Genomic DNA, 15,547 nt, shown 5'->3' on the forward strand with positions numbered 1-15,547 from the left:
AAAACTGACCCTGATATTTAGGATATGAATTTAATTTTTTAAAAATTGGCGGATACGAATCTAAAAAAATAATTGGATCTGATTCTTGGTTTATGGGCTTCAGCCTTCAAACCTACACTTTCTACCTAAATATGTTTATGACTCGAACCCGCCAAACTCATTGTAGACTCAACCTGTTATATAACTCAAAAACATTTTAAAACTTGTTTCTAACCTATTATGAAGTATTTATTAAGACCCTATTCAACATATAAACTCATTTTATACTAATAATAAAACCATTAAAAATGTAAAAACTAAAAAAAAATATGAATAATCAAATTAAGAACATTTAAGAATCCACTAAAATCTAAATAAGTCAGTTTCTAGTAAAAAATTACAACAATAATAACAATGTTCAAAAATTATTTTGTAGGGTTCACGTTTATTTGTTGGACTACTTATTGTCTTTCAAAACTACATATTTCCTTTTTTTTTTTTTCTTCTCATTTACTTTTTGCACAGTTTTCAAAGTAACTTTCAAGCCTCAATATCTTTAAATACGCATTATAAAAAATTTTTAAAAATATATGATAAAAAAATATACATTAAGACGAATCTAAAGAAATCTCACATGAATAAATTTTATCATCTATATATGTCTCAAAAGTCTTAATCCAAATTCTCTCTTCAAAATAAAATATTCTAAACGGAAAGAATATTAAGAAATGGATGAAATATGTAGTTTTAAATGGTATTTTTACAACATATTTCCCACAAACAACCATAAAGTAGCCAACAAACTTATAAAATCAATTGTCATTTAATCACTTTTTATGAGAGTCGTTTTAATTGAATGGAACAAATAGTTTATTTTCATAAACAATTGATTTCATAAAAATAAAGTATACCTAAGTATTAAAGTCTTTTCCTTTCAAAAAAATATTAAAGTCTTTTATACATACATGATGGCAACACAAAAATCTAATAAACCCCATTAAAAGAAAAAGGGGAATAACCCAATGACTAATTACTACACTTTTCCTCAATATATTTTAAAATCTAGTAAGACTTAATGCATCATTTTATTTACACAACTAATTCCACAATCCAAAAATTGTATTGGAAAATTAAAAATGAGCCACTAAAACAAGTTATTCCCCCACAAACATCACATACCATTTTCAATCTTAGTGTTTTTAATGCAAGTGGGGCGGCAACAATAGTGAATCCTGGATAACTTGCACCATAAAAAATCCTCAATATTAGAATTGTAATCTTCTTTTCTTCTCCTCAAAGTATCTCTACTATTTCTACTACTTAAACACCCCCATGCATACTACAATCTCAAATCATCCCAAAAAAATAATCCATCTATCGATCTGTCTATCTATCTATCTGTCTATTTATCTAATCGTCGGAAATTGAGGATGGGGCATAGCCATGGGCATGATTGGGGTCCAGTTTTCATTGCAACAATCTTGTTTGTGTTACTTTCTCCTGGATTGTTGTTTCAAGTGCCTGGTGGGCAAAGGTGTATTGAGTTTGGAAGCTTTCGTACTGGTGGGGCTGCTATTTTGTTCCATGCCCTTCTCTATTTTGGTCTCATTTGTATTTTCTTGATTGCACTTGGTATTCATATGTATTGGGGTTAGAACATTTTCTTGTATTTTAAGTCCTTTTTGTAAACCACTCAAATTTAATTTGATTGAATCAAAGTTATCATCATTTCCGAGTAATTTTTATGTTAATGAAATTAATATTTCTAAATGATGGTTTATGATCACATGTATTGTCTTGATAAAATTTTTGAATTGGAGGAGTAAAATCAAAATATGTATTTTGTTGATGTTGGAGTGTTTATTATTACTCATATGGGTAAAACATAAGAGAATCTATCACTTTATAAAGTTACGGAGTAAATTTTATTACTATTATTAATTAGTGTTAGTTGTGAACTTTTTTGAGGGGTCATTGAAATTGTGGAAATATGATATTTTTACGTATAGCTTTAAATGCTAGGTTGTAAATAAATTTACATTAAACAATCAAATAAAATTCTATTTGACTATAATCAACTTATGTTTTAAGAATACAATATAATTCAATAGTGATTGATGAATAGCGTAACATCCTAAATAGATCACTTGAAATGGATAGAAGGAGTAAAAAATATTTAAATACATTGAGCAAGAATTTTTTTTAAAATAGATTGAGCAAGACTTAATTTTAAGTAAAATATATCGAATCAACTTAAATACATAAACGTATTATCTAATACTTAAACATACATCAAGCCAAGTATTCATGCAACCAAGTATTTAAGTAAAGTACTACGAATCAGCTTGGCAAATAATTATTAGTTGTTGGATGTGAATTGATTCATTTACTTGTTTGATTGTTTGTTAGTATTGATTATTATTTTGTAGTTAAGTCAATTGCTAAAAGCAATATTTATAAATTATAATAATATTAGTTTGTTGGTTGTTTATTATTAGAATAAAAGAAAGGCAATAAGTTAAGAGTTAATAAAAAAAACTGCTTATTTTGATGTAAAAACTAATTTTCCTATTGACTTAAAAATCAAATGACATTTACAAAATATTTTTTCCGTATTTTATCAACTAATAGATAAATCAAAATCCAATCAACAAGATAGCTAAAAAAACTTGTTATCTATCAAGTCCAATACTGAACTACATATTTTTATGTCTCTACAGATTATATATATATATATATATATATATATATATATATATATATATATATATATATATATATATATATATATAAATATAAGGTTAATCAAAATGAGAGTTTTTAAAAAGTATATAGCAAATTAAAAAAATACCGAGCTTATAGTCTTTTATTACCATCTTAAGTTGATTTAGGATTAACAGTTCAACATAACATATAATGTGATTGATCATTATTTTTATCTCTATAAAAAGTACTTTTTCCGTTTGATTGAGGATGACATGTTTACGTAGAGATTTATGGAAAATTTCGAAATATATCTCATGTATATATATCAAAATTCCCATTTTGACTTGACTTTCACTTTCATAGTTAGTAAAGTCACCCAATTTTAGAGTACGAGAAACGCTTAATGCTAGAGTTCAAAGTTGAAACTATTGATAATTCATGGACATACTAGAATACTAGTATAAAAATTTATGCAATGTACGAAATTATTAATATAAAATTATATAAATATAAATTTTAAATAGAGATGTAATTATTTATTATCTATATAAAATTATAATATAGGAGTATCTTATAAAATAGATAGAGAATTTAGTATATATAGTGCTTTAAATGAAAAGAAATATGGTTGTTAATATAAGTATTAACTATAGTTCTCATACTTTTTAAGGGAAATTTAGGTAGTCACTATCTTCCAACAACGTTATTATAATTATTTTTTATCATTTTTAAAATTATTTTTGATTATTATGTATTTTTTGTTTCTTGATGAAATATATTAGAAATTAAGATTTTAATGAAGAAACTTTATTGATTAGCAAATACTTCAACAATAAAAAATATATATATTTTTTAAGAAAAATTAATTATGTAGCTTTTAAATTTAAAAATATCATATACCGAGAAAATTTTAAAAAACATATCTAATTGTTATATATTACTCATATATTAAGGAATAAGTTTATGTTAAAATTTAGTAAGAATTATTTTATATGGAAAAGCACTATAACAATGCCATATGAAATTTTACAGTTTTTTAATTGGATTATATGATCATTCATTCAATTATATCAAGAGGTAGACTTAAAAGGGGTTTTGGGCATGAGCCCCATGCCCCATCAACTTTAGGAAAGGATTATTAATTACAATAAAAAAAATTGAAAAGTGAACCTTAGAATAACTTCTAGGCTCATAATATTTGAAGACTGGATTCGCCTTCAAATATAAACTTTCTATGAAGATCAAAAGAAAAGGATTGAATAATTAAGGGAAGAGAGGTTGGAGAAGAATACATTCAGAAATAAAATATAAAAATTGATAAAATTTGAAGGTGTGTTCTTTGATTGAGTTGAGTTATATTGAATAAAATCAAAGTAAATTGTATAATTGGTATGCTAAACCAAGTGAAATTTATAGGGTTGAACTAAAGTCTAAAATAAATACTTCTATAAAAAAACTAATTGTATGATAATAATTAAATTTTTGCTTATGATAATGTTCACTAAGATAACAAGATACACTTTTAAAATATTTTCTCTTAAATTCCGACCATCTAAGTATGACACTTGAGTTAAAAGGGCAACCATTAATAAAGGCAAATAACACATTTGAACATATTTTCTTTGATTCGAGGTAAACTAATGAATCTCTATAAGTATAGGGGAGGAAATTAATCCATTCTGTTATTCTATAAATATTAAAAATTGAGCTCATGTCACAAAGGTGAAAAAAAACACTCGACTTACAAAATTGATTCAAGATTCTCAATACATTTGTTCTTCAAAAACCATCAACATTTAACAAGTAACATAATAGAAGTATATTTATTTTGCTTCCCTTAATAATAATTGAAATATGATAAAACAAAAAAAAAAAAAAAAAAAAAAAAAAAAAAAAAAAAACCCTATAATGGTGGCCACCTTCTCAATATGTTCCTTTCAATTATCTTCAAAATCAGCCTACTCATCACTCACAATGAAAAAAAGACAATATTACAATACTTTATTGACAACCTAACATATAAAAAAATAAAAAAAATAAAAAATCATTTTATTCATTCAACAAAACTCCATAAAAAAAAGTGCCACATTTCAGTTAAGTATTGCCTTATTTCCATCTACTAGTAAGTAATACCCTTACGACCCGTTTAGTTGATGGTAATGAAGTAATAGAAATGAAATGTTGTAATGGCAATAATAATGAAGGAATGGATATGAGAATTGGTAATGAAGATTCTTTTGTTTGGTGTGCATGACTAAAAAATGGTAATGGAAAATAATATTCCATTGATTGCATTTGGTTGTTAGTAATAAAAAATGGTAATGACTCTTAGTTTTATTATTGTATATTTGTATCTAAAAGCATTATTGTATCTAAATTATTCTATCTAATGATTCTTTTTTTAATAATAATATTTTTTTGGATAATTACATACATTACCTTTTTTTCTTCATTATTTTTTTTTTCTTCAGCTCGAAACAAAATTACCTTATTTTATTACCACAGTAATACTTTATTACCATTACAGCCTATACCAGGTTGTTTGATGGTAATAAAAATGGCCCTTTTTGGTAATTTCATTACCTTATTTTATTACCATCCATTACTATTGAAGACATCCAAACAACCAAATTTTTTATTATTTAATTTTATTACCATTACCGCCCTTTAATACTATATTCCAAACGGGCCGTTAATGTCCAAGAATTCATTTAAATTAATTTTGATATTCCTTGCTCCTCTAAAATACTACTACATTATTCTTTTCTTTGCCACTACACAACACATATGCTAAGAATGCCGAACACGCCAAAACAACAGAATGCATAATTCATTCTATATATAGCAACACTTGAGAGAAGTCCACTTTCCTGCAATACATTCTCATTCTAAGTGTAAGATAGTATCAGTATGGCAGACTGGGGCCCGGTGGTGATCGCGTTGGTGCTGTTCGTGCTGTTGTCACCGGGGCTGCTTTGTCAGATCCCCGGCAAGGGGAGAATGGTTGAGTTTGCTAATATGCAGACCAGCGGCGTTTCCATACTAGTTCATACCATCATCTTCTTTGGTCTCATCACTATTTTCCTCATTGCTATTGGTGTTCATATCTATACTGGTTGATTTATATAAGCTTACTTCTTTCACTTTTTGTCATTTTTGGTATTCAATTGGCTATGTTTTTCATTCAATTGTGTATTGTTTAAGTCTTTAAAATTCGGTTGTCATACTAGTTTCTTGGGGTATAATTTTTCTCAAGCCAAAGTATTCTTTGGTAGCATTTTTTTTTATGAGTATGATTTGTTGTCTGTCATACTTCTCCCGATGATGATCATAGTTTTAATGAGCGGAATACACTGAATATACTGATGATGATGGAATGATTTAATTACATAGTTATTAAACATAATATAGTTCTGTGGAGAACGTGTGATATGTACTAATCAGAACAATTTTTTTCAATTGTGTATGATACTTTTATGTGAAAATCTATATTCTATCCTATTCTCACTAAGTGCACTTTCTTAGCTTGGTTCCACGATGTTACCTCCTACAAAAGTTTTCGAGATCTCTTAATTAGGTTGAATAGCAAAAGATTAATTACTAGAAAATTAAATATTATAAGATTTATGCACATAAAAAAATCCCATTTCAACAATAATAATTTTATTTAAAAATAAAATGACAAAAACATAAACCCAATTTAAAATTTTAAAAAATCACATGAGCCAACTAACCAGAGCTTTCTTAAACGTAAGAGCAATTCATGAATAAGTGTACTTTAGCAAAAATAAGTTTGTTTTAAAATAAAGTAACAGGAATAAAAACAAACATAAAACAATCACATGAACCAACCAACAAGAGAACACAAGATCATGAATCACGAGTTCCATACAACAATTACGCAACAACGATAACAATAAATCAGTACAAAATTATTTGTGAAGGGACAAAAGATTCAACTAAATTTGTTTTTACTGATGTTCATGAATGTCCGGAAACAAGTTGTTTCCTATGTATTCTTTCCCGAAAATATCCGAAAATAAGAACTACATATGGTAGTGCCTCATGGCATTAATTATTTACATTATATAGAGCAACATTTTCATCATATGAAAAATAACAAGTTTGACATGAAAGAACCTTCATTGTTCTCCACACTAGTATAATAATAGCACTGTAGTAGGCAATTTTGAAAACGTGATAAAGAAAATTGCCCCCCTACTGCACGAAGAAGCCATATTCAGTTATTCACAAGTTCCACCAACAATCTTCAAATAAGTTTACACCGACGTTCCAAATTCCAGTTTGCCGGCTCATAGCCATTTCCCCAAACATTAAATGAGGAGTCCATGATTACAAGTCCTTGTTTGATGCCGTTGCAATAGCACTGTATGTCTCTACCATCTTCACAAGAACTTCCATGCTGCATCAATGCAAGTTATTAAAAAAACCAGTCATTTTTCAAAAAAAAAAAAAAACACTTTGATATGCAACAAACTAAAGTCATTAAAATCACTGAATCATACAGAGCAAAACCAACATAAAAAGTACAACATCTTTTATTATTACTAATAAGGGTAAAATTACGCACATTTGAGCCTCACAAACCTCAACTAGCTGGAAGCCATTTAAAGGCACTGGGGTAGCGGAATGTTGTTTCACACTGATTATTCCAAAACTAATCACAATCATTATACAGATACCTCCATAGTCGCTTAGCAGACGAGAACAAAAATTCAACCAAAAAGTCTTTCAACGCCATCCAATTCATGGTTCTGATTGGAACTGACAACTAAAGGCACTAAACTAATAGCCCAAATACTGGTAACACTTAAAACCAATTAGAGATGTGCTTCAATATCTAACAGATTCAGATCCATCTAAGATGACATGTTCAACGAACTTCAAGTGCTCATCACAAGCTTATCATCCAAAAAGTCACCAAAGGAAACATCAACCAACCACAAGTGAATACAGAACACCTAGCGAAAGAGACATCACAAACAACAAAAGAATTTTGAAATTTTTGCATTGCCATTTCCTCATTCTCCAATGGGCTTATCTATAATCATTTCACTCGCAAATCACAAACTTCAAGACTACAAAACTCGATGCTCCACAATGAAATAATTTCTCCAGGAATCTAAAGAGGTTTGCAACCAGCTAGAATTCACTAGTAGCAAAAGGCTTTGCAATATCAGAGCATGCACTAAACTAATATACTGAATACATTACTTTTAAGCTTCATTATGTTAAACATGAGATATCAATCAACCAATACACACTGGATAGTAGCTGTCAACCCAAAGTAGATAGCATAGTACTATGCTAGTAATACCAATTCACTAATCCTGCAATGTCAAGAGATAAATTGACATGACTTAATGCCCAAATCCACTTAAACATCCTAACAGCATTATCATGCAACAATGAGTCCATGATGTAAAAACAATTTAAACATCAGAAATATTATTTTAATTTCTGATCTGGGCCAAATCCTTTATGAAAGGTATAGTATAACCAAGTAAAATAACTGAGAGTTGTAAGTAACCCTTACATTCAAAAACAAATGTCAAGGTCCTCATAAATTCAGATTTTCAATGGCACATATTGACTCCTGAAACACATTCTGTCCTTCCTAGAAAGATACTCCAATATCTAAATGGAGATAAAATGATGATACGAGGATCTGGCCTTTCCCAGCTAAACACACCCACAATGAATAAGCTCTTCACTAGATAAAATGTACTCCCAAATCAATTCCTGGTGTTTCAGATAAAAATACAGGAAACAGGTAAAGCTCCTCAAATTGTACAAAATATGCGATCAAATTCTTATTTAGTGAGTCACATTATATCAATAACAATGCCAAAATATCAATTCCAAAGATGGGTCTGTATCTGTCATCTACATGTATTAGGAAATCACACATTAAAACAGAAAACACAGGGAATTACGCATATGGACAAGTTCAAGATGTAGAAGTACCAGCTGTTATCTACCCAGCGAAAAAAGCACATACGCAAAGTCAATTGGCTTGTTTAACCAAAACAAGCAACTCATATACACGCCATAATATAAAAATTGTACAAACAAACAAGAAATGCTACCAAATCAGCAATAATCATCTCCAATCCCAACTCTAAAATAATTTGTATATTGAAGTAGAATTCATATACTTAATATTCTTTCTCTCCATCAGAGTGTTATTGCAATCAAATTCTATCATTTCCATTTTCCCCCATAACACAAAACAAACTCCAAAATCATTAAAGAATAACAGCCAAAAACTCAAAATCATGAGATTACAGAGCAATTGTATTGTTCTTTAACCTACCATGGAAAAGTATAAAAAACGATCTACTTAAAGATTAGAGCTGTTTAAATTTGACCATATTGACCGGAATAGAACTCAACTCGATCCCAACTGACCCATATAAAAAATATTTTATCCGACCTGAAATAGAGTACCCCGAAACCCTCTATGTACACCTCAAGTAATTGCAATCAAATTTTAACATTTTCCCTCAACACAGTTCAAAGTCCCAATATCATAACAAATAAGCAAAATCAAAAGCATGAAATTACAGAACAATTATATGCCTTGACTATATAGTTATAATCACGCCAAAGGAGTACGAATAACAAAAAAACAAACGAAGACAATACTGTGAGTTCTACTTTTTAAGAAAATATCATACCAGAAAAATCCTTTCCATGAGAATACGGTGAAGAGGTTGCGTAACAGAAAAAAGTTCTTCCCAAAACCGATATGCTCGTAACAAGACCAATAAAATAGAACATCATCACCAAACCAATAACCCAAGGCAACAACATAAACCCTATAAAAAAAGTCACCGATCCACAAAGCATCAAAGCCAAAGAAATCCCTAACATTAAAGATGCGAATCCTGCAGGCGTTATTTGTGACGGAAACCTAACAGAAGATGCAGACGATGATCGCGTCGATGAAATCGCTGGAGGTGGATAGAGAAAATCAGAGAGATTCAACGTTGACGGTGATGGAGGATGACGTAAAATGTTGAATACTAATGAAGATAATTCTTGTAAAGCCCTAGATTGTTGTTGATTATGTTGTTGATGATGATCATTTTGAGTCGTCAACATTTTGAAGATATTGATGTTGAATTTTGGAATTGGTAATGAAGTGAATTTTCCCCGGAAATTTATACAAGAACCCTAAAAATTTAGGGGAAAACCAATTGGGGGGAAATCTTGCTCGAATCGAGGCAAATGGATAATTGAGAAATTTTGGAGGTGGATTTATGTGATATTAAGAAACAATCAACAAATGGAAAGCTATAATTGGGTGAAACGTAGAGAGAGAAAATAGATTGGGAGCTTATCTGATGAATGGTGATGAAGAGGAAGATGGAAGAAGAAAAAGGGAAGGATGTGGGGGCAAAAGCGGAAAAAGTTAAAATTGAAAATAATTGGAATTTGGTTTTGATTTTGAATATACTCCCGTCCAACTGTCCCATTTGACTTTTCATACTTAGCGAAGTAATATTTTAATTTTTAATATCTCAAATTATTTTTAATTAAAAATTATAAAAATTGATATTAATAATTCTTGTATTGAGACAAATCAAATAAGATCCCGCATGACTATGTTTTAACTTATAGATTAAGAGTAAATATAAATTAAAAGTGATAGGTGAAATAGTGCCAAAAAAATGGGACAATTAAGCTAAATAGGAGGTATTAATATTTTCTCCATTTTTGTTGTTTGAATTTATTGAAAATTTACTCAAATTATCTCAAACTATCGTATCCTCTAATTGGATTGCAAACTTGTATATTCATAACTATTGGTCACGGATTTAAAATACTCTTTAAAAAATTGTTTGAAAATAATATATATAGATGTATAGTGTTTAAAATTAAATATCCCAATACTTGGGATCGGGGTATATAAAGTTAAATAATAGTTTGGGGTAGTCGAGTCAATGAACAATAGTTAAGAGTATTATATACAAGTTTTTTTTAATTAATATAATAAAAGGAAATAAAGCTTTTTTAGGAAATTAATTAAAAGGGTAAATTGTGTGAACATATTAAAAGAATTTGTCAAAAATAATAAAAATAGTGCAAAATAAATAGGACAAACTAAATAGTAAATGATGCAAAATAAATAGGACAAGAGAGTATGAGTTATGAGAGAATTTTCCCAAAATAATGCCTAAGACAAAAATATTTCCCAATGTACATGAAAGGGAAAAATATTTCCCTCAATACTGTCCACGTAGGACAGGTGGGAGAATATTTTTTTTCCTTTTTTTTATAAAACCGCTACCTCACTTAGCGGTTTGCTTAGAAATTTTAAGAAAACAGTTACATGAAATAGCAACTTGTATTAGATGGATTTTTTTATAAAAAACAAAAAAAATTAGAGTAAACCGCTTATGAGATGGCGGTTTTGTAGCTGTACAAAACGCAACCTGCTGCCTCATTCTTCACTTCATCCCATTTGTTCCTCATTGCTGCTAGTTTTATTAAAAAAAAATTCTACACTCCTCAGTCCTCATTTACTTCATATTTACAATTTCTCTCATTGAACTAAATTAATCAACTACATTGCCATCTTCTCCTTCTTTACTTGTTCATTTTCATCCTCATTTAAGGTATGAGTACAACTCTAAATTTTTTTCAATTTGCAAATTGATTTTTTTGTTTTATTGTTGTCATTTGAAGTTATAAGTAGATTGATTGTTTGTTACATTCTCTTGATTTCATGATTTAAGCTTACATTTTACACATTTGTAGTTGAATTTTATGATTTGGTTGGTAAGCATATAAAGTGTTTGATGAAATGCTTCAATGAAAGTTTATTACTGTGTAGGGTTAGTTTAATGGTTTTAGTATATATTCATGGTATTGTTAGCTTTATATTTGAATTGACCCTTCTGATAAGTGTTGTAATACTTTAATATTATACATTCTTCTATTCACATTTATACTTCCCTTACTCACAATCAACAATAAAGTGTATGTGAAATCACATTAAAACATACTTGTGTGTGCAGAATATGGCTCATTATCTCGTTATAGTATATTGGGGTGGGGAAGTAAGTTATATTGGATCCGATGTTGTGTATAATGCATGATTGAATGCAGTGATGTTTATCCATCGTCAGAATACTACTTTGAGGTGTTTTATAGCAAAGTCTATGATGTAATTGGTTGTGATCGCAACTCTTTTATGTTAAAAATTGAGATGAAATATTCGGTGACTGGGAAAAATGTGTTAGTCCCAATTAAGAATGATGAAAGCATAAGTGCTCTTGCTTATGTGGCATCACAAACCCCTGGAACGACAATGGAGGTTTATGTCGAAATGGTTGCAAATTTGGGTAATGTGAGGGAAGTCATGACTAGCATGAAACTTCTAGAATCAGGTCCTAGTATACGCCATGATACATTCACAGAAATGTTAACTAACCCAAATTACGTTAATGAGCACTTAGATGAGTTTACTTCTCCAACTCATTCATGTGGCATTGGTGGTGGTGTAATGAACACCTTCTCCACGAATCACTTAGGTAAGCGTAATGCCAATAAGGTTGACTCTTTAGATTAGGAGGATGAGCATAGATTCAGAGGAGGATGATGAAAAAAGAGAAGCTCTAGATGCAACGATTAGAGATGGTGCTCCATGTCAAGATTAATTTAGAATTGATGAGGTTGATTAAAGATTGATTGATGCATGGATGACCTGGAAGAATGACAACTTCATGACTGAAAATGGTGACTTTAGGATGGAGCAAGAGTTTAGCTCCTTAGACCACCTTAAGAAGAATGTCAAAGCATGGGTGATATCTAATAATAGAAACTTTCGTGTAATTGAGTCTGAGCCTTCAAAATATGTTATCCAATGTACTAATGCGGAGGAGAAAGGTTGTGAATGGAGGATGCGAGCTATCATGGCCGCCACTGGTTCATTTAAGATTGTACGATATAAGTGTCATAATCAAGATTGCACAACACATTACAGTGACGACTATCCCCTCCTTACTTTTGATTTTGTCGCTGATCTTATTGTGGATATAATCTAAATAATTGATTTGGAGAATGATATAATCTAAAAATAATATGCATGAATTATTAATTTGTGATCGGAAAATGAATAATCTAAATAATAAAATAATTGAAAGAATCGGATGACACAAAGTTGGAGAATATTTTTGTGAATTAATAATAAAAGCTGTGAAAATCATTGTAAAATAATTGTAAAATAAAATATTTTCATCTTTAAGTTCTTTAATAACTTATGTAATAAATATATATTTAATAATAAAAGATGTGAAAATCTTGTCTCAATTTGGAGTAAATCTTACTTTTTAGATAATGTGATTGATTCTATTTAATAAAAAAATTCATTTTATTATTTTAAAAATAAATTAGTATGATTTTCATGCATTATCCACTACTTTTATTTTAAATTTTAATAAAAATACTTCCTCCGTTCCATTATACTTGCTACATTTGACTTTTTATGCAATTCGATGCATTATTTTGATCATTTATATATTAAACTATACACGTCTAAAAATTACAAAAATTAATATTATGAAACTAAGCGATTAGACGATTCAAACAAGATTTCGTTTGACCAATGACGGACGTATATTGGAGCCTACGGGTCACGTGCCTCTTGGCGTCTTTTTATAATATAAAGTAGACTTTTCTATTGGTAAGAGTAAAAGTGTAAAATTAATACTAAAGTCTTTTGATTATAACACTCACTCATTTTAGTATTTTTGTCTTATTTATTTATTTTGTCTCATTTTTTATTAGGCCAGTTGATTTATTTTGTTCCATTTTTTTATGGTATGTCTTATTTAAAATTTTAGCAAGTAAGGAAATAATCGTTAATTTTACTAACAAAATTTTGCCGAAATTTCGTCAATTAATTGGTGCTTTCTGGGACTCTGAACCTTAAATTCGCCATTACATTTAATTATATTTTTTTTCTTACACATTAGTCGTAATATATAAAATAAGCTTGAATATAAATCGTGCCGATAATAAAAATGTAGCCGAGTATTTTAGAAGTACTTCGTATTTAATCTATTATTAAAGGTGACGGCTTCATCTGAAAGTAGAAGCAAACGTGGAGTTGATGTAAGGACGACGCGAGGGATATAGCGGCGTGGCAGACACGCTTTGGTTTGATTGACGATTGTCTTTGTGTAGACAAAACTAATAGTTGTATGTTGATTGTTGATAAAATGATAAGTCAAGAATAAAGATTGGTGGGCCCTACATAGACGTGGACCTTATCTTCTCCGGATTCTTATTTGTCGCCACCCTTTTCATTTTATCGCCACCCCCCTCCTAATGAAATTACGAATTTGCCTCTGATCTTTAAAAATTTACAAATTTGCCATTGAGTTAATAACTTTTCATTTTCATTTTTTTTAATTTTTTTTAATTATTCTTATTTATATTATTATTGTTATTATTATTATTATTATTACGGTTATTATTATTATTATAACGGTTATTATTATTACGGTTAATAATAATAATAATAATAATAATAATAATGATAATAAAATTAATAATAAAAATAATAATAAAAAAAAAATTAAAAAAAAATACCAGTCGCACAAACCAGTCAGTATTTTTTTTTTAATTTTTTTTTTTATTATTATTATTAATATTGTGGTTGTTATTATTATTATTATTAAATTATTATTTTTGTTTTAATTATTATTGTTATAATTGATGTAAGAAAGAAAGCGTAAAATTTTATTACTAGAGGAAACCTAAAATACAAATATTGGCTAGATTATAGAAATTAGGAGTTTATAAATTACTCCAATACAGAAAACCTTAGCCAAAACAAATTTTTTTTGGGATGATGCAAAACTAATGCCCAACACTCCTTTTATAAGGAGAAGAATAACAAGCCTTTGTTATTCTTCCGATTTGGGATAATGATAAACATTAATCTTCCAATGTGGGATAATGAAAAACATTAATCTTTCAATGTGGGATAATGACAAACATCAATCTTCCAATGTGGGATTCAAGACATAACCTTAGAAGATTGATGTTTGTCATTATTCCACATTGGAAGATTAATGTTTTTCATTATCCCACATTGGAAGATTAATGTTTATCATTATCCCACATCGGAAGAATAACAAAGGCTTGTTATTCTTCTCCTTATAAAAGGAGTCTTGGGCATTAGTTTTGCATCATCCCAAAAAAATCTATTTTGGCTAAGATTTTATGTATTAGAGTAATTTATAAACTCTTATTTTCTATAATCTAGCCAATATTTGTATTTTGGGTTTCTTCTAGTAATAAAATTTTTCTCTCCTCTGCATGTGGACTTAGTCGACACATTGTTGGTGAACCACGTAAATTTTGTGTGTTTTGTGTTTGTCAATTTTTATGCTTTCTTTCTTACATCAGTTATAACAATTATAATTAAAACAAAAATAATAATTTAATAATAATAATAACAACAACAATATTAATAATAATAATAATACTAATAATAAAATTAATAATAATAACCGTAATAATAATAATAATAAAATTAATAATAATAAAAAAAAATATATATATATATCAGTCGCACAAAACGTGCGACTGTTTTGTGCGACTGATATTTTTTTTTTAATTTTTTTTTTATTATTATTTTTATTAATGTTATTATTATTATTATTATTATTATTATTAACCGTAATAATAATAACCGTTATAATAATAATAATAACCGTAATAATAATAATAATAATAATAACCGTAATAATAATAATAATAATAATAATAATAATAATAATAATAATAACTATGATAATAATAATAACAATAATAATATAAA

The 15,547-nt window shown here is 28.5% G+C and overlaps 3 protein-coding genes across 4 annotated transcripts; 2 read left to right on the forward strand and 1 right to left on the reverse strand.

Annotated features, from left to right (window-relative positions):
• Nucleotides 1–1,336: 1,336 nt before the first annotated feature.
• Nucleotides 1,337–1,821, forward strand: LOC130808619 (uncharacterized). Its single transcript, XM_057674074.1, has one exon. It carries the CDS (start codon nucleotides 1,410–1,412, stop codon nucleotides 1,632–1,634), a length of 225 nt encoding a protein of 74 aa, XP_057530057.1. The 5' UTR covers nucleotides 1,337–1,409; the 3' UTR covers nucleotides 1,635–1,821.
• Nucleotides 1,822–5,531: 3,710 nt separating this feature from the next.
• LOC130808620 (uncharacterized) lies at nucleotides 5,532–6,193 on the forward strand. The gene has a single exon (XM_057674075.1). It carries the CDS (start codon nucleotides 5,596–5,598, stop codon nucleotides 5,803–5,805), a length of 210 nt encoding a protein of 69 aa, XP_057530058.1. The 5' UTR covers nucleotides 5,532–5,595; the 3' UTR covers nucleotides 5,806–6,193.
• A 446-nt stretch (nucleotides 6,194–6,639) lies between these two features.
• LOC130808618 (uncharacterized) lies at nucleotides 6,640–10,102 on the reverse strand. Of its 2 annotated transcripts, XR_009040708.1 has the most exons (3): nucleotides 9,387–10,082; nucleotides 8,243–8,448; nucleotides 6,640–7,108 (listed from the first exon to the last, which is right to left on the reverse strand). XR_009040708.1 is itself a non-coding variant. In XM_057674073.1 (2 exons), the coding sequence occupies exons 1-2, from the start codon at nucleotides 9,811–9,813 to the stop codon at nucleotides 7,092–7,094; spliced, it is 444 nt and encodes a 147-aa protein (XP_057530056.1). In that variant the 5' UTR covers nucleotides 9,814–10,102; the 3' UTR covers nucleotides 6,640–7,091. The 2 variants fall into 2 exon arrangements, 1 of the variants encoding a protein (XP_057530056.1); XM_057674073.1 differs by lacking the exon at nucleotides 8,243–8,448 and having other exon boundaries at nucleotides 9,387–10,102.
• Nucleotides 10,103–15,547: the final 5,445 nt, after the last annotated feature.

This window comes from Amaranthus tricolor, chromosome 3 (assembly GCF_026212465.1).
Source record: "Amaranthus tricolor cultivar Red isolate AtriRed21 chromosome 3, ASM2621246v1, whole genome shotgun sequence".
Taxonomy (NCBI): Eukaryota; Viridiplantae; Streptophyta; class Magnoliopsida; order Caryophyllales; family Amaranthaceae; genus Amaranthus; species Amaranthus tricolor.

Coding starts and splice junctions, on each gene's coding strand:
- LOC130808618 (XM_057674073.1), bottom strand. CDS start 9,813: ATGTTGACGACTCAAAATGATCATCATCAACAACATAATCAACAACAA.
- LOC130808619 (XM_057674074.1), top strand. CDS start 1,410: ATGGGGCATAGCCATGGGCATGATTGGGGTCCAGTTTTCATTGCAACA.
- LOC130808620 (XM_057674075.1), top strand. CDS start 5,596: ATGGCAGACTGGGGCCCGGTGGTGATCGCGTTGGTGCTGTTCGTGCTG.